The sequence below is a fragment of the Cyprinus carpio genome, chromosome A1 (genome assembly GCF_018340385.1).
Source record: "Cyprinus carpio isolate SPL01 chromosome A1, ASM1834038v1, whole genome shotgun sequence".
NCBI classification, from domain to species: Eukaryota; Metazoa; Chordata; class Actinopteri; order Cypriniformes; family Cyprinidae; genus Cyprinus; species Cyprinus carpio.
This window is the reverse complement of record NC_056572.1, coordinates 1512803-1536500: the sequence shown is the minus strand read 5'-3', so window position 1 is coordinate 1536500 and position 23698 is coordinate 1512803. Positions and strand designations below refer to the sequence as shown.

Sequence of the window (23698 nt, the reverse complement as noted above, 5' to 3'; positions counted from 1 at the left end):
TCTGGTTCTCTCCAGTAGCCCATGGCAAGAAGAAAAAGAGTGAGTGAGGTAGAAGAAAAGGAGACAAAAAGAGGAAATCCACTTCATCCTTTGACTGTCACAGCCAGTAAAAGTCATGGTGGCCTCTGTGCTTCCTGTAAGCTGGTTAAAGTCTGGCGATACTTGAGGCAAAGGACTCAGAGTCACTGTATTATGTAGTTGCAAGACTGTATTTGTCTTTGTCTCAGTATGCATGTTTGCAGTGTAATGTTGTTCTCCACTGGCTAAAGTGATTTGTTATTCAGAAATAATTTGGGTGTTTGTTGGGACCATGATGCAAACTTTCCCTGTCAGCTCAAGCTGTGATCCTAAGTTCATGAATAAATATGGACCATGTGCACATGATAAGTGTGACATCAGTAGCAAACAGCCAGTCCACATATTATGCTTTAAAACACTTCTCGTCAGAGAGTCAGAGCGATTCACTTCTCTCAGATTAAGATTAGCAGATTGACAAATATGAAGAATTTAAACACATTCACAGCTAAAAATGACATAAAAGATATATAGGTATACAGAGACTCAAATGTGTAAGATCACATGTACTGTAGTAATTTTTAAAGCTTTATCTGTTGATTCTAAAACGTATTTATAACTAATATGTATCTTTTTTACTTTTCTGTCACTGGGATGTTACCTTTTATAACTAATATGTATCTTTTTTACTTTTAATATTTAATTGTTCAGCCAAATTATGATTCAGGTGAGACGACATTTTCACTATAGACACATCTGACAAAACAATTTCACTAAACTGGTCCATAATTCATTAATGCTTCCTCCAATGAAAATTGTTCTTTCACTTAAAATCGACCACTAATATTTGTTTTATCCTTTTTCACTTGTAACCAGTGCCTGATCTGTACATATTTCTTATAGAGGACTAGTTTGATTTTAAAAACGGTTTTGTTTATTACAAACACAAAACATTTACCATCACGATTTTAAAAACGGTATGTTAACGAGGGTCTTAATCAAAAACACACATCTTTCTTGTCTGAGAGGGTCTGAAGCCATGTTGTGGAGTTATGTTTTTATCAGCTGTTTCACTCTCATTCTGACGGCAGCAATTCATTGCAGAGCACTATTGATGAGCAAGTGATGGAATATTTTAGACAGTTTGAGTCACACCTGTTATTAAATATAGATTTCATTTCCAAAAGCAACCATAACGAGGGTCTGAAGCAATTGGATTTGTTTGTCTTGTCTGAGGCTGTGATGATGGTCCCTACTTTTTCTGGTTTTCTAGCAGCAATTGGATTTGTTTGTCTTGTCTGAGGCTGTGATGATGGTCCCTACTTTTTCTGGTTTTCTAGCCAAAACCAGGCCAGCAGTGCACCGTGGTTCGTGATTCCAGATATTCCCGCTGAAGAATAAAAGCACTCAGGTATAATCATCTAGGTTTTGTAGATGTCTGAGGTGAATAATTTACAAGGCCATAAAAGTTCTATTGGGGAATGCAACTTTATTTTTCTATTTTTAATATGCGTTAGAAGATGCCAGTCCTGTTCTAAAGAGAGCAGAAGCTTTTAAAAGAGTATTTGGGACATGGTAGGGCGGATGGAGAGACAGGAAAAGCAGACACACAGATTTGAGAGAGAAGAGTGAGACATTAATGGCTCTGTGACTCACCATGGCTTGCTTTTAGGACGCCATGAATTAAAGATGGAGAAAAGAGGAAAGGAGGAAAGAGAAAAATCATGGTGTGATTTTAGTTTTATGATGGACACATCGCCTATTCACTCTGTCCGCCTTTAACATATTTTTATACAGATTTATTGACCAATTCCTTTAATCCCTATATATATATATATATATATATATATATATATATATATATATATATATATATATATATATATATATATATATATACACACACACACACACACATTACATTTTTATTTAGAGGGGAGGTCTAATGTTATTTCATGCATGTTGAGTTACTGTATTTACACTGTTAAAGACTTGGATTCTCATGCTTAACATTTTGCAAGTGTGTTTGTTGACAAAGGTTTTATTAACAAAATAAACAAGGGCCAGTTCGGCGCTGGATTTGCACATTGTTTGATACTGAAAGATGGAGCGGCCCCAGCTAAAGATCCCAGTCATGATTCAGAACTGCAGACAGTAAGTGAAACGGCATCAAATGTCTGTGTTTTGTTGGCAGTCGGGCAAGTGCTCGTCACTCTTTAGCTCCGCCCACAGCACACCTCCAGGAGCTCAGCTGTTTTCGGAGAGAATCAGAAAGCTGTATTTTTCCTTTATAAATATGATAAAACTAAAGACTCTTTGGAGCTATAAACTATGCTTTACTACTCTATAGCTACTCAAGATCAACATGAGATTGGGTGAAACTGTGTGTGTTATGTCCCCTTTAAATTCTAGTTCACAATTTTGTATTTTTATATGCTTTTGTCTTAGTTATTATTATTACTATTTTAATCTTTCTTTTTAAGCTTTAATTTATTTTTAGTTCAGTTTCAGTTTTAGTAATTTTAGTACTTATACTGGTTAGTTGCCAAAGCAACATTTTACTTTTTTTTTTTTAAATTTAAGTATAAGTTTTTTATTGAATTTAATTTGCATTTTATTTAATCAATATAAAAAATAATTAAAATTATATTCATAATTATATAAACAGTTTTATCCAAACGGGTTTCCACCCAAAATTGAATATTCAGACATAATTTAATCACCCTCAAAACCTGCGTAACTGCATAATTGTTTTTTGCTGAAGATATTTGGAAGAAATTTCGGTTCCCATTGCATTTTTTTGTCTATAATGCAAGTGAATGGGAACCAGTTGGTTACCATCTTGTTTACAGGTGACAGGTTTGGAACAACATTATGGTGAGAAAATGACAATTTTCATTTTTGAGTGGACCATCCCTTTAACAATAACAACACTGTTAAACTCTAAACCTGATAAACTATATAGTGCTTTTGCATAATGAGACTAGATTTGTGTTGTCAGTATTGTGACGTTAGACAGAGCTGCAGTGCTCTTAGGGATGCTGGTTGGTGTCATGTCCAATTGTTTTCAGTCACCACTCACCTTCTTGTCTAATTAAAGGCAAAAATCTGAAAATATTATAAGTATCATAAAGGCCGACAGCTTAAAGCATCAATAGTACACGCCAACCCCAAAGTACTAGTCAGTTTATATTAACAGACATATAAATGCTTCTTCAAACACAGGGCTCAGTAGACACCACTTTGACCACAAATCAATGTTTTAGCACCATGGACAGCGGCAGAGCTGTAGGCATAAAATGGTCTGATTCTTCCGAAGTATAGAAAAAATACTGACCATTCTGCATGCGTACACAGTGATCCCTTACCAACACACATTTCTCTCCTATTTTCCATTTCAAATCCACAGACAGACCACTTTTTTTCTGCTGTTGTAGTTGCTATTTATCCAAATATATGTATCTAAATGAATGTGTTATGTTAGTACTGCAGTTTAGTACATAACAGATGATTAAATTAAATCATATGCATATAATTACAAAAGGTTTTGTAAAATGTTGTTTGTGATTTTAGTAATCAAGTTTATTTTGTATAGCGCTTTTTACGATACAAATCATTGCAAAGCATGGGGATGGGGGAAAAATGAAGAAGACTGTATAATTACATTTTAAGTTTACTATTTATATACATATTTTGCTGAAATAATTACCTAAACTAAATCTGGACTTATTTGTTTAACTGAAATGAAAATAAGTGCATGAGGGAAAAGACAAAACCCCCTGATTGAACAAACGATTGTGTAAAGACTGATACAGGACTCCAAATTGCTGCACCTGCTCCCTCTAGTGTACACACACTCTGAGAGAGAGAGAGAGAGAGAGAGAGAGAGAGAGAGAGAGAGAGAGAGAGAGAGAGAGAGAGAGAGAGAGAGAGAGAGCTACCAGATGAAGACAGACTGTTCTCCTACTGCACACAAAATGAGTTAAAAATAGATTTATACTTCTTAACCTGGTGCCCAAACTATACTCAAATTAAGAACATCGTTTTCCAAGAAAGAATTTCAATGAAAATCTGACACATACAAACTCCCAGCCATATCGACAAGATATGCTATATGCTATGGGACATGCTATAAATGAATACCTTTATTTTATGTGTACATATCTATGATAATTAATGTTCAGCAATGTAAGTCCTGTTATTACACTAATTACAGAAATGATAATCTGCTGAAAATGTACTCATATGACGGACTGTTTTAGCCAGAAGCAATGGTTTAAAGTTAAAATCGTCTTGATGAATTTGTTTCTTATAACCATAACTTTTCACGTCACAAGTCATTAACTGATGGACTGGAGTGGTGTGGATTATTGTGATGTTTCTATCAGCTGTTTGGACTCTCATTCTGACGGCACCCATTTACTGCAGAGCTTCCATTTGTGAGTAAGTGATGCAATTCTACATCTCTCCACATCTGTTCTGATGAAGAAACAAACTCTTCAGCTTCATGAATGGCCTGAGGGTGAGTACATTTTCAGCAAATATTCATTTCTGGGTAAACTATTTCTTGACAAGTTTGAATCTGAAACACATACAGAGAGAAAGCATAAGCCATAAAATGAAATCTCCATCAATAAACAATGAGATAAAGACAGCAACCTGGATAATGCAGACAGCCGTTACATTTAACAAGATTTACACATATTTTATTTGTGAGAATGTACACTGCTATTAGCACTTTGACAGATGACATGAACATTATATTTTTGTTCATCCTATCATTATCCACTTTAGACTTTAAATGTAAGATGTGTATTCATCTCTCTGTGTGTAGGCATCTGCACATGGATGCTTGTAGGTTTTAAGGTCTCTTTACTCATGCACATGTGCTGAAACATCAAAATGTCCCTTTCACACATACACAGATAAACACAATAAAATAAAATAATAACACAACAACAGCTGCTGAGCCATGCACATCTCTCTGGCATATATATATACAGGTTTACATTTAAATGTTAAACATGGATTTACACAAATTAAAGCCTTTCATCTTTTAATTCCTCTATATCATTAAAGTGATATTTAAAAGCTGAAGATGTCAAGCCTAAAAAAAAAAGACACCAAGTACAGTAGTCTATTATAAAAGTGGTTCAAATGAAATCTTCTGGAACCACAATAGCTAAAATTTAAGTTTTATTCATTGAAAATGTTGGTGCATTGATGAGAAAGACGAGTGATTTCTAATTTCTGAGCGAACCAGTTGAAGGAACGGCTTTGAGTCGATCTTATCAATGAATCGGTTGAGCCATTTCACAGAACCGATCTAAATGATTCATTCACGAATTAGACTTCACTTTCGGACTGTTCAATCACACAAAGCTATGGTTTTAGAAAACAGCAAGTGTACATTGACTACCTACATTTATAGTGAGTTTGCATCCTTTCTGAAGCTTAAGTCACCATTCATTTCCAATGTTTGGAAATGCAATTCAAAATGCCCCCTTTTGTGCTCTCATACAGTCTTGCAGGACGTGAACGACATCAGGTTGAATTGTCACAGAATTGTCATATTTGCACCAACAACTATTTAAATTGCTGTATAAAAGACCTTCTAATTGTGCGTCTCATTAATGACACTTGCTTGGAGACACGCGTGGGGAAGTATGCACGCGCCCAGGGGGAGGGACAATCAAATCCACCTCACGCGCTTCTTCTGCTCGCGGAAAGCACAACTCAAACAGCCACTCAACCGGGATCCACAAACATCCTTTTTACAGTTTGCTCCTTCTCACGAATTTGTTGCTTTCTTTTGGAAAGGGAGACACGCTCCCCACCTGCGACGCTCGATGAAGTCTGCGGCGAGAGTCACTTTGTTTTTTCTTTTAATTGTCCTGATAACGCAAGGTAAGTTCCACTGTATGCAAGATATTAATAGGCTACATTTTATGAATGCAGTAACTTTGAAAAAAAAAAAAAAAAAAACAAATTGTGTCCATTGACCCCAATGGTATTGAGATCAAGCGGAAAAAAGTATAAAAAGCCAATACAATAGTCAGTCGTGAATTAATGAACAATCATGCTTTACTGTCCTACCTGTGGACTACTTTCCTTATTTAAGCACATTTTCTCAATTCTCGTGTGTTTTAAAGCAATAGTTTACCATTCACTCTTATATTTTTAAAAACCCGTATGACTTACTTTCTTCTGTGTGAAAACAAAGAGATTTATTAGGCAGAATGATACTATTTACTGCATTATAGAGGAAAAAAGTGAAGTAATGGCAATTGATTGTTGTCAGTCACGAATATTCTGCCAATCACCCCCTTTTGTGTTCCACGTAAGAAAGTAAGTTTGAACCACACGGTGATGAATAATTCATGGCATAGTTTTTAGGTAAATCATCACATCCCATTCGTAATGCAAATAATGCAGCACAAGTTGACTGTCTGGGTTTGTGCGTTTAAATTGGTAATTAGTCTGTTGGCGTACTGTGGCATTGACTTCGTATCTGCATATAGGTTAGTTGGTTTCTTTTTCTTAATAAAAATCTTAATAACGATTTTGCCAAAGCGTTACGGTTTAATATAGTCAAATCCATTCTTCACGCAGCTGGTGTGCGCGCGGAGTTTCGGGCGCATATTCGTCTCGCTCTGGAGACACTAACAGCGCGGAATCCGACGGCTATTTTATAGCACAATTGTTGCTAAATATATAGCACGATAGCACAGTTTTGTTTAATCGCTTTAAAGCCTCTCATCGGCAGAAGGAAACCGGGTGAGCCCAGTGGCATTGTTGTAATGAAATGCGAGTTATTCGCTTCGTTTTCCACTTTCGTCAACATCCGCATGTGCGTCAGAGCGCTGAAATATTTAAAGCAGAAAGCTGTTTACCTAAAGTTAGCAACAAGTACACGTTCGGTCGTGCATTAAGTGTCTGCTGCAAGTTCCTTCTCTTCTTGTTTGGGTTAGCTGGTAAACCTTTATCTAAATAAGCAACCAGATGCTTCACTTTTTGTCTCTGCCATGCAACCGTGTCAGTCAAGAGTGAGTCACATATTTAGGGGATAAACTTAGAAACTGGCTAACACTCAAAAGACACACACCGCTTGAGTTTTCACATTGCTGAATTCCTTATGCTGTTCTGAGCTTGGAAAATAGGAGCTGTCTGAGGATGAACTTGTGTTCACCTCCAGCTGCATGTCATTCTCGCTTGAAGCATTCTCTCCATGCTGGACTGATCACAAGGCCACTGTAGTGAGGAGGAGGGAAGAGAGAGAGAGAGAGAGAGAGAGAGAGAAAGAGGGGGATGTTTGGAAAAAGACACCAGAGGGTCTAGGAAAGGTTTCTCAGGAGATTCAAATATAAAGTTTTGGTGAGCGCTATGTTGGAGCAAGGGAGAGACAGTTTTACTCATATTATTTGTGATTTGGACAGTTTATTTTTATTATATTCTTCTTTTATCACATGCTGCAGAGTTAGACACAAAATCAATAAAACTCAGTTTTTTAGGATTAGATGTTGAGCTATATAATCCCTTTGATGCATCCCCAAAAATGAGGTATTCTGAGACACACCATGCATGTAGTTTTACAAAGTAAGCCAGTGGCTTTTTGTAGGTAAGTGAAAAATCTGAATGTTTTTAAAGTTTAAAGGACTAAAGAAAAATTGAATTATTATTACAAACTTAGAAACTTTTCTATCACACACACTAAATTTTATTAGTAAGCATTCTCTCTCTGTCTCTTTGTGAACATTGCATAATTGTTTTATTTTAAATGTAGTACAACCAAGGAAATTCCCATTAAAATGCACAATTAACAAATACCTTTTAATATATACCTTTTGATTCAAAGGCCCCCCATTTTCCACAACATTCAAAGCCCCCAGAGATTTTTCCTGTTGTTTGTGATTTAATGGATAACAGTTTAAAAAATATTTTATTCACCATTTTTACCTGATAATTTTTTTTGAGCTTGACATAAATAGAAAAATACATATTCATTTTTAAAATGCTCAAAAAGTCATGCAGTTTCATTAATTTATTATTAATTAATATCTATGTTTTGCAAGACAGTGGGAACCAGGGTTCTTCAAAGAATAAAAAAGGTTGTTGAAAAGTTGAACTTTTTTTTTATCTCAATTTAAACATTTTGTCTTATTTTAAAACATTTAAGTTGAATCTTGAGAACCACTGCTTTAATTCATGGTGGCCACTACAGAACACAAACTTATTAAAATCAAAGCAACTAAAATACAAACAAATGCCAAGTTCTGTCATGAAACAGATGGCGCAGGCTGATGGGTCGTTAACACAAACTGATGATATTCACAGCGTTAAACTACTTGGCACAAGCTGATTGGTTTATAATGCATACGCAGCCTACGAGTTTACTGCTTTACATTTAAATGGCTGGTTAGCATTCACTAGAGCAGTTCACAGTGCGCTATCAGAGTTTCTCTGAAACCCTCCACCTTCCCCAGCTCCACCTGTATAGATCTGCTATGGGTTATTTTATATGCTATTTGTGCAGCAGTGGTATGTCTTAAATACTCACAGCACCATATCAGCGTATGTATTGGCAGTAGCAAGTTCCTGTACTTGCTTTGCAGCAGCAACAATAATCTACAACAACAGCAATAACCAACAGCAGCAGCAACGTAGCAGATCTATTCCACCAAGACCAAATACATTAACACGGTCATATCCATTACAATGCTAAAATCTTCAGAGAGTTGTCATGATAGAAATGGATTGATAATACCTTAAAAAATATATTTTTTTTAAATCTGCCTGAATAAAAGAAACAGGTAGATATTTTAGAGGTACTTAGTGCCTCGCCTCTTTTGTGATCCGTATTCATGTAGTGTTGTCATAAGAAAATCACAAATATGAATCATGAGATATATTAAACACATATATTTATATTATTGTATTTGCCACTTTCTGCAAAAATAACTTATAGTATAATAGTATATATGGTTATAGAATATAGTATATTATAAAATATAGTATAATACTAATAATATATAGTACTATAAATATTTATTGTAGTTTGTGCATTTTGTTAACATGTTTGTTCACACCTGATGTTACAATGCAATATACAGGAGAATATTACTATATAATCAACTGTGTGTGTGTGTGTGCTTAAAATCATACTGCAGGCTTTACACATACAGTATATTCAATGTTAGATACCCAGATCTCTGGGGAGGAACATCCTCTGGGGAGGATTGCTCTTTTATCCACTCAAGCACTCTTTTTCTATAGCTTCACATCTGTGTTTTGGTGCTGAGGAGAGAAATCAATGAGGTTCCAGCAGAGAGAGCAGTTGTGGGAGGTAAACCCCTCTGTCCATAAGACATTTTAAATTGTTTCCCATTCTTTTTCTTTCTTTCTCATCCCAGCATTGCAACCTCTGTTTCTTCTGTCTTCCTAAGGCTGGTTTATATAGATGATGTCAAAGGTCTTGGAGCCCCAGGACCCTGCGGTTGCACAATTTGATATGTTTCAGTGTGATATGAGCGCCAGTTCATATGTAGGGTGAACTGAGAGAAGAAGTAATTATGTTAGAATATGATCACCCTAAGTTTTCCTCAAGACCATCAGAGAAGCTTACTTCTTAAAGAATGGATGACAGTGCTGGAAATATGATTTCCAGGTGGCTTAGTGTCATTCTTCCTTCGTTCGGAATTAGTCACAACCTCATACAGACACACATGTCCTCCATACTCTTTGTTCCAGATAGCGAGTGCACACATACGCACCACATACACAGACAGTGACGCATGTCCTGACAGCACCTTACACACACACACACACACCCACACACACACCCACACCCACACACACACACACACACACAGAATCACACACACACAGAAGCACACAGCCTGCTGCGGGGAACAGGCGTGTGTGTGCTGCCGCAGGCTCAAGTCCCTGGGCAACAAGAACAGCTCACCTGTCTGATTATATCTGTAATGCTTTTCCTCCACTGACAGAGAAACACACTTAGTGTCCCGCTCACTTTGAGAGAAAGAACAGAGAAAAGTGTTTCTCTCTCTCTCTCTCTCTCTCTCTCTCTCTCTCTCTCTCTCTCTCTCTCTCATTACTTCTACATGAGGACATATGTGCTCAGCAGTTCACAAGTGACTTGCACATGGCTTTATATTATCACAGATGATAATTTAGTCACCGTTGCTGCTGCTTGTGTGTTTCTCTCATCTCCAGTGAACCCGTTTATGGAAATATTAATGTACTTTAGATAATATAAGGACAGGTAATATAGTTAAAATCATATCAATATTATATTTTTATATTTAGCATTTTTATGATATTTAGTATATATTGACATTTATGTATTTGCTCTGAAATGGCTTTAAAAGAGTTCATTTTAAATGAACCATATGTTTGATAAAAACTAATGTGTTTCCCACACTGGATTTCACTAAATGAAGAAAATGTAATTTGAATATATAAATTTGTTTTACATTTTAAGTGGAAATTTTTGAGTGAAAACCATTGTTGAAACTGAAGTTTAAAATAGAGATCCTATATATATACAGGTGCTGGTCATATAATTAGAATATCATCAAAAAGTTGATTCATTTCACTAATTCCATTCAGAAAGTTAAACTTGTATATTATATTCATTCATTACACACATACTGATATATTTCAAATGTTTATTTATTTTAATTTTGATGATTATAACTGACAACTAAGGAAAATCCCAAATTCAATATCTCAGGAAATTAGAATATTACTTAAGACCAATACATAGAAAGGATGAAAAGTATGAACATGAAACAAGAGTATGAAAAAACGTATGAACATGTACAGCAAACGTATGAGGCATCCTACAATTACTGCAGCAATGAAAAGTATGAACATGAAAAGTATGAGCATGTACAGCAATCAATACTTAGTTGGGGCTCCTTTTGCCTGAATTACTGCAGCAATGTGGCGTGGCATGGAGTCGATCAGTCTGTGGCACTGCTCAGGTGTTATGAGAGCCCAGGTTGCTCTGATAGTGGCCTTCAGCTCTTCTGCATTCTTGGGTCTGGCATATCGCATCTTCCTCTTCACAATACACCATAGATTTTCTATGGGGTTAAGGTCAGGTGAGTTTGCTGGCCAATTAAGAACAGGGATACCATGGTCCTCAAAACAAATACTGGTAGCTTTGGCACTGTGTGCAGGTGCCAAGTCCTGTTGAAAAATAAAATCTGCATCTCCATAAAGTTGGTCAGCAGCAGGAAGCACGAAGTGCTCTAAAACTTCCTGGTATAAGGCTGTGTTGACCTTGGACCTCAGAAAACACAGTGGACCAACACCAGCAGATGACATGGCACCCCAAACCATCACTGACTGTGGAAACTTTACACTGGACCTAAAGCAACGTGGATTGTGTGCCTCTCCTCTCTTCCTTCAGACTCTGGAACCCTGATTTCCAAAGGAAATGCAAAATTTACTTTCATCAGAGAACATAACTTTGGACCACTCAGCAGCAGTCCAGTCCTTTTTGTCTTTAGTCCAGGCGAGACACTTCTGATGCTGTCTGTTGTTCAAGAGTGACTTGACACAAGGAATGCGACAGCTGAAACCCATGTCTTGCATACATCTGTGTGTAGTGGTTCTTGAAGCACTGACTCCAGCTGTAGTCCACTCTTTGTGAATCCCCCACATTTTTGAATGGGTTTTGTTTCACAATCCTCTCCAGGGTGCAGTTATCCCTATTGCTTTTATACTTTTTTCCTACCACATCTTTTCCTTCCCTTCACCTCTCTATTAATGTGCTTGGACACAGAGCTCTGTGAACAGCCAGCCTCTTTTGCAATGACCTTTTGTGTCTTGCCCTCCTTGTGCAAGGGTGTCAGCGGTCATCTTTTGGATAACTGTCAAGTCAGCAGTCTTCCCCATGATTGTGTAGCCTACAGAACTAGACTGAGAGACCATTTAAAGTCCTTTGCAGGTGTTTTGAGATAATTAGCTGATTAGAGTGTGGCACCAGGTGTCTTCAATATTGAACCTTTTCACAATATTCTAATTTTCTGAGATACTGAATTTGGGATTTTCCTTAGTTGTCAGTTATAATCACCAAAATTAAAAGAAATAAACATTTGAAATATATCAGTATGTGTGTAATGAATGAATATAATATACAAATTTAACTTTTTGAATGGAATAAGTGAAATGAATCAACTTTTTGATGATATTCTAATTATATGACCAGCACCTGTATATCAAAATCATTGTATTACATACTTCATACATTGCCAATCCCTAGGTACTAGTGCCTTTAACAAAACCTTCAAAACCTTTTCATGTGTCTTATTGGAGTTTCATCATACCCTGTGCACAACGAATACAAATTTAACAACAACAAAAAAAAGTAGACCATAATGTATAAAATCTCTGTTAGAGGATGAAGGAAGTGCGGGATATGCACAATCTCAGGTACTCTATTTTTTTCTAAGAAACTAATTTTAGTAAAGTGTTCAATGTCATCTCTGCTCCATTCTTACATTTTCATGTGAACTGGGCACTGAAATGCAATCCATTTGATGTAATTGTAAGATTTTTTAATAGTATCTTGGACTTTGTGACTTTGACTTTGTGGTCCATGTGGACACTGCTCTACTTTAATTTATCTTAAGCTTGATGGAGTTCAGAAAGCTAACTCTAAACTTCAACTCTCCACTTTCTATCTTATGAATTTGAATGAGGGTTAAGTCTGTTTAATTAATGGAAGCAGGGCCTTGCTACCCTTGGCTAACCCCATTAACAGAGGGGCCATTGGAGAGTTAACTAGTTGAAGTAATTAGAAGAGGAAAGTAAAACAAGAGCCATGCATGCATGAGACAGCAGCACTGAACTCTCAGTGTATGAGTGTGTCTGGGTGTTTAAAGTTCCTGGCAACTGACTTTTATATAAGACCTATTCCATTTTTGCAAGAAGTTTATAGAGGTCATAACTGCAAATGACAATGAATTACAAAAGGCAACTGTCAATTTATGTTGCAGTTATATTACATAATGTCATTGATTATCATTATATTATTTCTTTAAACCACATATAATAAAATTCAGTATACTGTTTCTACTGTTTGTCTTGTTTTTTACATGACAGCTAGAGGATAGCATAAATCTTAAAATTCTTAACTTAAATCTTAAAGGAATAGTTCAACAAAAAAAAAAAAAAAAAAAAAGAAAGAAAATCTGCTAAACATTTACTTACCCCCAGGCCATCCAAGATGTAGATGACTGTTTCTTCATCAGATTTGGAGAAATGTATCATAACATCACTTTCTCACCAGTGGATCATCTGCAGTGAATGGGTGCCATCAGAATGAGAGTCCAAACAGCTGATAAAAACATCACAGTAATCCACACCACTCCAGTCCATCAAGCTGAGTGTTTGTATACAGTAATATTGTATAATATAAAAGTTTGTACAATACCCATAATACTGCATTTTTCAGTGAAAGTCATCACTTATGAATCAGGAGAAAAATATGCACAGATCAAGCACAGTTTAAGAGCAGAAGCAGTTTTAAACAAATATATTGGTGTAATTGGATGTGAAAGGACAACAGGCAATGCATTTTTTCAAGTTAAAATGCCTTAATGCTGGATTTGTTTTGTTTTTACAAACACACAGCTTTTCTCTTCACAAGACATTAACAGAAGGACTGGAGTGGTGTGGATTACTTGTGGATTATTGTGATGTTTTTATCAGCTGTTTGGACTCTCATTCTGACGGCACCCATTCACTGCAGAGCATCCATTAGTGAGCAAATGATGTAACTTACATTGCTTCTGTTTGTACTTTTTGCTTCACTAAAGTCAAAGATCATATGTGACTACACTTTCAACCAGTATCCTATTAGACTTGTCTGAAGAGAAACTGGTGCAGGCAAGTTAAGTTCAAAGTGACAAACTAACTAGTAGTCCTGTGGAGTGTAATTTTATACCCGATTTTAAGAAAATCTCTACATTTAAGTTCGCCCCCAACCTGTTCTTGACTTTTCCGGTGTTCTGTATGGTTCCTTCAGACTTGTCTAGCTCCATCAGAGTGCATTATTTTAAAGTGATCCTATTTTCCACTTGACTACACCTGGTCTCTTTGGTGATAGTTGATGATGACCTTTAACCTTGAGAGCTATGTTTGGTGCTCTTAGAGTGTCTGGTAGGAAATCGGCTCTGACCCTTAGGAATGTGTTAAAAGCAACAGAGTACACAGACTCACATACAGTATTTACAAAACCACACATTTAAACTGTAAAATAAGAAATAGAGTGAGGGTACAGCTAAACACAAAACACCACATTTTTTCTTAATGTATTATTGCACCATTAAACACATTTTTATAAAAGTTTTGTTTGGTTTTTATTTTTAATATATACAGTATGAAGTTTGACACGCTGAATACGAAAATCACATTACATTTTGTGAAACATTTACAGTGCTCATGAAATCTAAAAACATATGTTGACACTTATACAAGCTTATCTGTTATTACTCATGCATGAAAAATGACATGCTACATGCATAATACTGAGCTAACAACAACAGTTTAACAAAAATGAGTCATCCAAAACTTCAGAAGTGTAAGCTGGATAATTTTTGTCTGTGATAGCTGGAATGTTACAGAAAGTACTAGAAAAATTCCAGAATGTTACAGAAACTTCGTACAAAATTAGTACAAAAACTTATCTGTACTAAATCAATGTTTCATAATTAATGATTGAAGTTCTAAAATTTACCTGACCTAAATATTTACCAAAATATTAATGCTGCATAAAAAAATAGAACAATAATAATCAGCACCACAGAATTAAAGAAGAACCATAAAAAATTTGTCAAACAAATTTGTTGCATTGTGTTATACAAATATAGCTGACACAGCAATGGATAGTGTGACGGATATCAGTAAACTGCTGTTGCTAATGTATAGCGCATTACATTGCCGATGCTGAATGTTATATTGCATGTGTCTCGTTCTCTGTAGTTCCACTTCGCCATCCACTTTATTATAAATGAAGTCAATCCCTAGGTCCCACCCAGTGTACTGCATACTAAAGTTACTTCTATTCCTATGTGTGTGTTTATCTCTATTTGTGCGTGTTTGTCTAGAATGTTTCTCATCCAAAGGAGAAGACAGGCTGTTTCGTCGTTTATTCAGGAGGTATAATCAGTTCATTCGGCCAGTGGAAAATGTGTCTGACCCCGTCACTGTGGAGTTTGAGGTCTCCATCTCACAGCTTGTTAAAGTGGTAAGAAAACCAGTGTCCACTGTATCAAAACCTTAACCTGCTTTTCTGTCCATAAATTGCATTTGAGATAAGATGTAAGCCTGTTAAAATGTTTACAGGTCTGAATTGCAGTCAGTATTAGTAGGGTTACGTAATATATTTTCACCGTATATATATGTGTATATATATATATATATATATATATATATATATATATATTTTTTATTTTTTTTTTAAACCAAAATTATTAACCAAAAAGTATTAGCCTACATTAGAGTTTTTTTATTACTGATATTGGTAAATACTGGATATTGTTCATGTTGTTCACATTTTCCTTATTTTTACATTTATATTACGTTCCATCATCTAATGTCTATTTAAATCTTTTAAAAGAATTGAATTATACTGTTAAATGTAATCTTTAGCAAATCTCAATATGAATAGATATTCTCATACTACATTATAATGTTGTGATGCCTAAATTCATTTGTTGCATTTAAAACACTTTTTTTTTGTTATTATTTTTTTTATTATTACTTTAACATTTATTTAAAAATATATAGAAATGTAATGATGACTATTCATCTGACATGACATGAACTTATCAGTAATGGCCAGAGTTTTATTTTTTGTGCATCTTTAGTGAATATTTTTCTAAAGAATAAACTCTGTTGGACATCCATTACAAATCATACTTTTTAGCATTATGCTTGTGGAAAAAAGTAAAGCTGAGACAACTGTGTCAAAAATTAGAGGATTCTAGTTACATTAATTAAGGTGTACAAGTTTAAGCTCAAACAAATACAAGCACTTTTGATCCCTTTTTAAAGATAAATGTTGGAATAATGTGTGAGGTCTTTTTTCCAAAATGGAAAAAAGAGGATTTGCTCCGCAGGTGGCTTTCTGTAAGTGGAATTCTGGGCTGTTTTCAGTTGTTGTGAGGGCTTTTTGTTTCATTTACTGTGGTCAGAGAGAGCAATTGAGTTAAAAGCCTTTGGGCCCCACTGTTACAGGAAGTAGTGCAGACTCTGTGCTTTCGCCGGCGTCATACAAATCAGCACTCCTCTTAAAACTCCTGGATTAAATTTCCACTTTACCCGGGGAAAGCGGCCAAGAGTATCAGCACACCTTTATTCTTGCTTCATGGAGACAGACACCTGAGAGATTAACAAACCATAACCCACCACTCTAGAGAACACAATCCTGGATTATAGATTATACTCACTCACTCACAGGATTAAAGAAAATGTGCCTGAAAAGCAATTTTTCTTTTTTTTAATTTTTAATTTTCTTTTTTTTTCAGATGTTTTCTTGTGGATATGCAGGAGCTGTTAATACTGTAATGAATGGCATACAGTACACTTGAAGCTAGTAGATGAAAGTACACCAAACCTCCGTTTTTGTCAGTTCTCTCTTTGCCATTAGACAAGAACTGTATTGATTTTAATGCTAGAACATGTTCCATTCTAAATAATAGAGGATGGCTGTATTTCTTTCTGATTGTTTCTGTCTTTGCTTCTGCCTGCGTCTTCCTCTCTATAGGATGAAGTGAATCAGATCATGGAAACAAATCTCTGGCTGAGACATGTAAGTGATGTCTGTTTGCAGCATGTAGGGCTTGTGAATGTGTTAACACAAGCAGCTCATCTTCTTTATGTCTTGTTGTACTGCTGTTGGTAAGAATGTAACAAGAAAATGGGGTTGAGTATTGCAGGGGTGGAGCAATACATTAGATATATTGTATACATGGAGCAGACGAGTAGGTGGAAACAGGACAACATGGGAAAGAAAAGTTATGGAAATAATGGAAAACTCAAAGGTAGCACAGTAGTTATCTCCAAAAACAAACAAAAAAGAAAGAGGTTAAAAAGATGGTAATATACTGTATGAGCAAAAAGAGTTTAGTCTTACTAGATCAAACATTTCACTTTATTGTTTTTAAAAATCAGCAGAAAAAATAAACTACTGTTATGAATAGTTATTTCACAGTCAGCAAAGATTTAGTTAATTATTTAGTTGAACTTATTTATTTAGTGAACCTATTTTTCATCCCCTAAGTATGAAGAAACATGCATCATCTGAACTTTGATTTAAAATTTCCTTTATATGTCTAAAAAGTGCTATATTTTTATTTACTATTTCATATTGAAAGTAATTTTTGTGCTTCAATAGTGACAGGGTTTCTATGAGAATGTCTGGTTATACATACAGTGTATTACATATTTCAGTGCTACAATAATGAGTACAAGATGCTGCAGCATTAATGCTGAATTTACTGTTTAAATCAGCATTTTGTGTTGATTGTTAAGAGTGATTTATGTACATTAAATTGTGTAATATTGTTACTGAGTGTGTTGCTTTAGTCGGATTATGTTTTGAAGGGGTTGGGTGGGGGGGGGTCTAGATTTGAATGAATATTGCAGGATTTTTCTGAGAGTGTGTATGTGCTTTTGTTAAGCCCTGCAGTATTGTACAATAAGTCTGTGCAATGCCTGATAGCAAGATGCTCGATATCACTGAACACAGAGAGATCCGCAGGCCTAATAACATATCTCTGCACTGACATGTCAACAAACCACAAAAGCTCTGCAAATACAATCCTACACATTTGATGAAAAACTTAAATTAACAACATACCTGCTCAAGCAGAATACAGTATGTGCTTTCTTTTTTTCTCTGCTGATGGAGAGATGCACATACAAAAACACACTCAGAGACTTTTAGAGGCAATGACACGGCACAGATGATGTATGTACACAAGTGTAAATACCAGATTATTATTGTTTCACTTGTATGGGCACCAAAGCTTGGAGCATGTGTATTAATCTTTAGGTCATGGCTTAAAAATAAAATTAAAAATGTATTTTTTGTGAATTCGTCATAGATATGGAATGACTATAAGCTGAAGTGGTCACCAGCAGAGTTTGATGGAATTGAGTTCATCAGAGTCCCATCAAATAAAATCTGGAGGCCTGACATTGTACTTTACAACAAGTGAGTCGAGTCTTCCAACCTAACATGCAACTTCTATGAATCTAGGTTTGTAGTAATTTTTGGGATATTTTCAGGTCCTTTTTTATTTGAAGCCAAATGAACATGGTCAGAGATAACAGCTAATTTATGAACGCATCAGCAGTCATAACATTCAAATGTTCTTTTTCTGACACAGTGCCGTTGGGGACTTCTTGGTGGAGGACAAAACCAAAGCTCTTTTGAAATATGATGGAACCATCACTTGGGTCCCTCCTGCAATCTTCAAATCATCCTGCCCTATGGACATTACTTACTTCCCCTTTGACTATCAGAATTGCTCTATGAAGTTTGGTTCCTGGACCTATGACAAGGCCAAGATTGACCTGGTTCTTATTGGCTCAAAGGTAAACCTTAAAGACTTCTGGGAGAGTGGAGAGTGGGAGATCATCGATGCACCCGGTTATAAGCATGACATCAAGTACAACTGCTGTGAAGAGATCTACCCAGACATAACCTACAGTTTTTACATACGACGACTGCCCCTCTTCTACACTATCAACCTTATTATCCCCTGCCTCCTCATCTCCTTTCTGACAGTACTCGTCTTCTACCTTCCATCAGACTGTGGTGAGAAAGTGACATTGTGCATCTCTGTACTCCTCTCTCTTACTGTGTTCCTTCTTGTCATTACGGAAACCATCCCATCCACCTCACTCGTGATCCCTCTGATAGGCGAGTACCTTCTCTTCACCATGATTTTCGTCACCCTCTCCATTGTCATCACCGTCTTTGTATTGAATGTGCACTATCGCACCCCTATGACCCACACTATGCCTAGCTGGGTCCGTACCGTCTTCCTCCGAGCTTTACCCCGCATCATGCTCATGCGCCGGCCTCTCGATCTATCAGAGTCCTCTGGAAAAGGAGGACTAGAAATCGGGGGCTCGTCCGGGACTGGAGGAGGACGAGGAGGGGAGGGAAAGAAGAGGAAAAACAGTGCATCTCAACAGGGAGCAATGAACTCTTTGGAATTTGGAGAGGGGAAAGCAGCATTAGAAGGAAAGAAAGGGGGATGCCCATGTCACCCAATGAAAGAGGCAGTCGAGGGGGATTGTGGGAAAGTGAATCGTCAGTTGAGCACACAGGCTATTAACACAGTTGTGGCTTTCTCAGTGGTGTCACCGGAGATCAAACAGGCTATTGAGAGTGTGAAGTACATTGCTGAGAACATGAGGAGCCGCAACAAAGCCAAAGAGGTAAGTTTTCCCATTCAGTCAATCCACTCGGTACAACACATTGATTATAAGGAATTGTGCTCTCTGGATAAAGACACCATCAAAATTCTATTCTATTTCATTCTATTTATTTCTTGACATGGAACTTGAATCCACATGCAATAGAGCTTTTTCTGTCACATCAGAGAGTAGTCACATTAGTGTCAGCTGGGCAGCAAACTGCACTTCAGCAAACTGGACCTCTTTTCCAGGGGAAGACCCTGTGTCAGGGATTGGCATCGTCAAAGTTGCACACAGATCTCTTATGCCAGTATAGGTCTCTTCGAATTATGCAGAAATGTCAGATGTCCTATGTTTTTATCCATAACAGATCAGTGTGCTTCTCTAGGAAATGATGCATCTGTGCATCAGTGGCCCTAGGCTATTCATTTATGCATTTCTTTCTGTACCGTCAAAAACATGGTACGCTAACATCATCAACATTCTAGTAGAACAGCCTTGGTGTTTCCTATTTGCGTACAGATCTGCTCAGCCAACCAGAAGGGGAAGTTATGCATCCCTGACCAGAGCTGTGGGCTTTGAGGTCAGTGTTGTGGGCACAGTGTTGTATCTGCAGTTCATAATGGTAAAGCCCTCTCTATGAAAAGTCTTTATCATTTATACTTTTTCTTGAATCTGAAAGTCTAGCACAACTTTTTTTCATGTCATAAGGAAATCCATGGGGTTCCCTTGAGAAGTGTGAGGTGCATCACACTAACTATTCAACTATATGTCTAAGACCTTTAAGATTGTTGGATCAACTCATTGTTGGTTTTGCCAGTCCGGGTCATTGTACTGTGCAGCCTAAGAAACATCTCTCTCACTGAATTGTGGAGGCTATCTCTTGGCATGTAACAGCCTGAGGGAGTGCAAGTCATTCAACTCGTGGGATGGCTGCTTCTGAGCTGTCGTATTAATTCCTGTTCTATATTTGCTAGATTCACTGGGCGTGAGAATTGGTCCTGTAGTCAATGTGTTGCAACTATATATAACTATGAATACATAACTCCTGTCCCAGAAGCAGGAGAACAATGTTCAACATATCACAGCCCCACTCTACCTTAGCTACCGGTGCTAGAGTATGCATTTGTATTTTTACAAATAGTCTCGGTCGTGTTCTGGCAGAGGGGTCCCCCTCGGTAGAAGTCCCTGGTATCACTGTGTTAGTGGCTTTTCAGGGATGCATTTCTGGTCTGATTTCCAATAGTCAATGTGTTGTACCTTGTTTCCCTCTGGGAAAAGTAATTTGTCTGTCATTGATCGATCCGCTTGTCTGTTCACATATCATAATGTCTTCATAATAAAAAACCACATTGCCAATTGGAAGGAAGCGTCCACTTAGTGTATGACTCAAATTCCAACATCATGTCATGCTTTGGTTGTAATGCCCTCATAAGGACAGATTATACATCACAGACATCTAGCATAAGCTTACGGAAACGACTCAGCTACTCTCAGTGGAAATGTTTACTGAGTGCTTCACTGGCAATAAGTGCTTTAGATCCCTCAGTGGAGACATCACACTTTGATATGGAAAGTCTCACCACTTCATCCTTCATCTTCACTCTTGGCTCAGAGCCTCACTACTGAATCACATTAGCATTGTAATGCACCCAGTGCCTGAATATGTGGAGATGTTTCACATAGCTCTGCTTATAGTAGCACAATCTAATTTAGCTTATCCCCGTGTAGTGTGAGTAAAGCATTCTGGACAGTCAGCGGGCCTGCTTTTCACTCATTCTCATCCTCTCGTTGCCATTTTCTCCTCAATTTACCTTGCTTTGACATGTTCAATTTTTCCTTCTTTCTCTCATTTTCTTTCCTTGTTACCTCTAACCTTTCTTTTCTTTCATTTATTAACCTTCCACCTCTCCTCTTTTTCTCTATTTATTGTGTGCCCCTTCTCTCTTAGGTGGAGGATGATTGGAAGTATGTTGCCATGGTGATTGACCGCATCTTCCTTTGGGTCTTTGTGCTGGTGTGTGTGCTGGGAACTTTGGGACTCTTCCTGCAACCTCTGATTGGCTTCTTCTCATAATTAACTATGCCAGCTTGCCTGTTCTAACCAATCATTATCTGAGTTGCTGACATGCTCCATATTTAATTAGTTTCACAAGTGTTCCATCAATTCAACAAAACTATATACTGGTGACTTGCACAGCAGAAAAAAATAATCAGGTGGTCTGTTTTGCTCTCTGCCACTAATCAACTGGAGACTGCATTTTGCCTTTTTAACAATCAGTGACTCCAAGTGAACTTTCTAATCACCATCTATACTGAAGCACTAAAATGTCTATAAGAAGACCAATCAGACTGATTGGTGTTCTGTGTCCACTACTCAAAATGAAATTTCACTTACAATATCTGATTACACACACATGATATGTGGCATTATATACCAAACAACATGGCCATCTTCTCTCAACTCAACAGTCACTCAGGAAAATCTGCAAAAGACAGTGATGGTGGGGATAGAGGAAATCCAGTTTAAGCACAAAAAATGTGTTGTGTAGATTAGTTCACCAAAATCTTCAAGGATAAACACTGAGCCATGTGATTATGGGACAAAATTAGTTAAGAATATGGGTGATCTATAAATAACTTAGTGGCTAACTAGAGTGGTGGTATGGCTGCACTCCAGAATAAAAATCACTAAATGAGTGCCATTTATGACAAATAATTTGTTTAGAATGAGATTAATTAATCTTTTTTTATATTTCTCAGTGTGTCTCATTCCTATGATACTGCATGTTGAAGATTTTTTTTTTTATTTGAAGCAGTTGTATTGACCATAATGTCTTAATCCTTAACTGTTTTGAGTTCTGTGTAGGCAATTAAAATGACTGCTTTCCCTCCCTCTCTCACACTCATGCTCTCTTTCTCTCTCTCTTTCTCTACCGGATACATAATCCCCTCTTTAATGTCACCATTTAAATTTTTTTCCACTTTCACTTGTCAGCTTAAGACACTTTTGTAAAAAAAAAAAAAAAACAGATGTCTTTCAAATAAAAGTTATTTTTTGTTGTACACACTATCTTCTCTGTCTTACTGCCTGTGTGTCAAACTCAGCAAGCAATGAGTGTATTTATGTGGTGCATGTCTGGCAAACGTGGTGTATGTTTGTGAAACGCACATGCTTATCTTGGTTTGGCTGCTATAGCAGAGGTTGAAAGTGCCTCTGGTTTTATGACTGGTTTTAGTAGTATTAGGTCTTTTGAAGTAGCTCCTTTTTATAATAATTTCCTGAGTGTCAAAGCGCTTTCAGGACGATCTGACTTAATTCTAGCACAGTCATAATCCTGTAGCACTGTTTATGGTGTGGAAATGACATTTTTTGCATTTTAAATGCAGCAAAGTACAGTGATTTAGCAAGTCAGTCTGCAAAGATGAATTATGTGCTATATTTACATATACTACAAAATTAAAACTCTTCAATATTACTTTAGAGGAGCTGAGGAGCTCTAAAAGCTGTGAAAACATAGCATTAGATAAATCGAATAATAAATTAATAATTTTTCCAGTATATTATATTTAATGCACATTAATCTTGCAGCAATTCATTTGTAATTCCATTTTCAAATCACCACATGATAATGATTTTTCAAAAATGGTAAATGGTTAATTGAGGGCACTCAAAGTTTCTACACTGCCATCCTTTGAGAGAGAATCAAAAAAAAAAATAAATAAATAAAAAAAAATCCAAAGACAAATGTAATAGGGTAGAAACACTATAGAAAGACTGTGCTGTCTGCATTGGTTTTTAGAATGTCTGTTGTATTCTTTATATCAGCAGAATGTGTTGAATCAATACCATCTCAAGCATACAGACTGCAATAGCATCTTTGATATGTGCCAACATTTGGCTGTAGCTCCAAAGCCTCTTGTAATGCATCAATTCCAAAGAAAGATTATTCTGTTTACATTCCGACTGATGTAAGGAAAAAATCTAATTACCAACATTTGCCTGAAATTGGCGTAAAACAAAAGAAGCCTCTTCCTTCAATCTGCAATTTTGCACACAACTGCTCTTTATTGATATATTAGCTTCAGGCAGCAGACACTTTATCATCGGTTTTATAAAAATCACAGCATAATGCAGGAAAATTACTGCATTTGTTTGAGCATTAGAGGACTATAAAGGGGAAAATGCACCACCTCTGCCTTGGTTTATGTGTAT

At 36.6% G+C, this 23698-nt stretch overlaps 1 protein-coding gene across 4 annotated transcripts; it reads left to right on the top strand.

Moving 5' to 3' along the window:
- Positions 1–5687: 5687 nt before the first annotated feature.
- On the top strand, positions 5688–22735 carry chrna6 (cholinergic receptor, nicotinic, alpha 6). Of its 4 annotated transcripts, none has more exons than XM_042712272.1 (7): positions 5688–5922; positions 15156–15295; positions 16578–16676; positions 16817–16861; positions 18159–18268; positions 18444–19503; positions 21434–22735. In XM_042712272.1, the coding sequence occupies exons 3-7, from the start codon at positions 16650–16652 to the stop codon at positions 21557–21559; spliced, it is 1368 nt and encodes a 455-aa protein (XP_042568206.1). In that variant the 5' UTR covers positions 5688–5922; positions 15156–15295; positions 16578–16649; the 3' UTR covers positions 21560–22735. The 4 variants fall into 4 exon arrangements, with proteins under 4 accessions (XP_042568206.1, XP_042568302.1, XP_042568145.1 ...); XM_042712368.1 differs by having other exon boundaries at positions 5689–5922; positions 16578–16655; XM_042712309.1 differs by lacking the exon at positions 5688–5922 and adding an exon at positions 12255–12477.
- The last annotated feature ends 963 nt before the right edge of the window (positions 22736–23698 follow it).

Coding starts and splice junctions, on each gene's coding strand:
- chrna6 (XM_042712211.1), top strand. CDS start 5,865: ATGAAGTCTGCGGCGAGAGTCACTTTGTTTTTTCTTTTAATTGTCCTG. Junction 18,269..18,443: donor GACATTGTACTTTACAACAA/GTGAGTCGAGTC, acceptor TTTCTGACACAG/TGCCGTTGGGGACTTCTTGG. Junction 19,504..21,433: donor GCCGCAACAAAGCCAAAGAG/GTAAGTTTTCCC, acceptor CTTCTCTCTTAG/GTGGAGGATGATTGGAAGTA.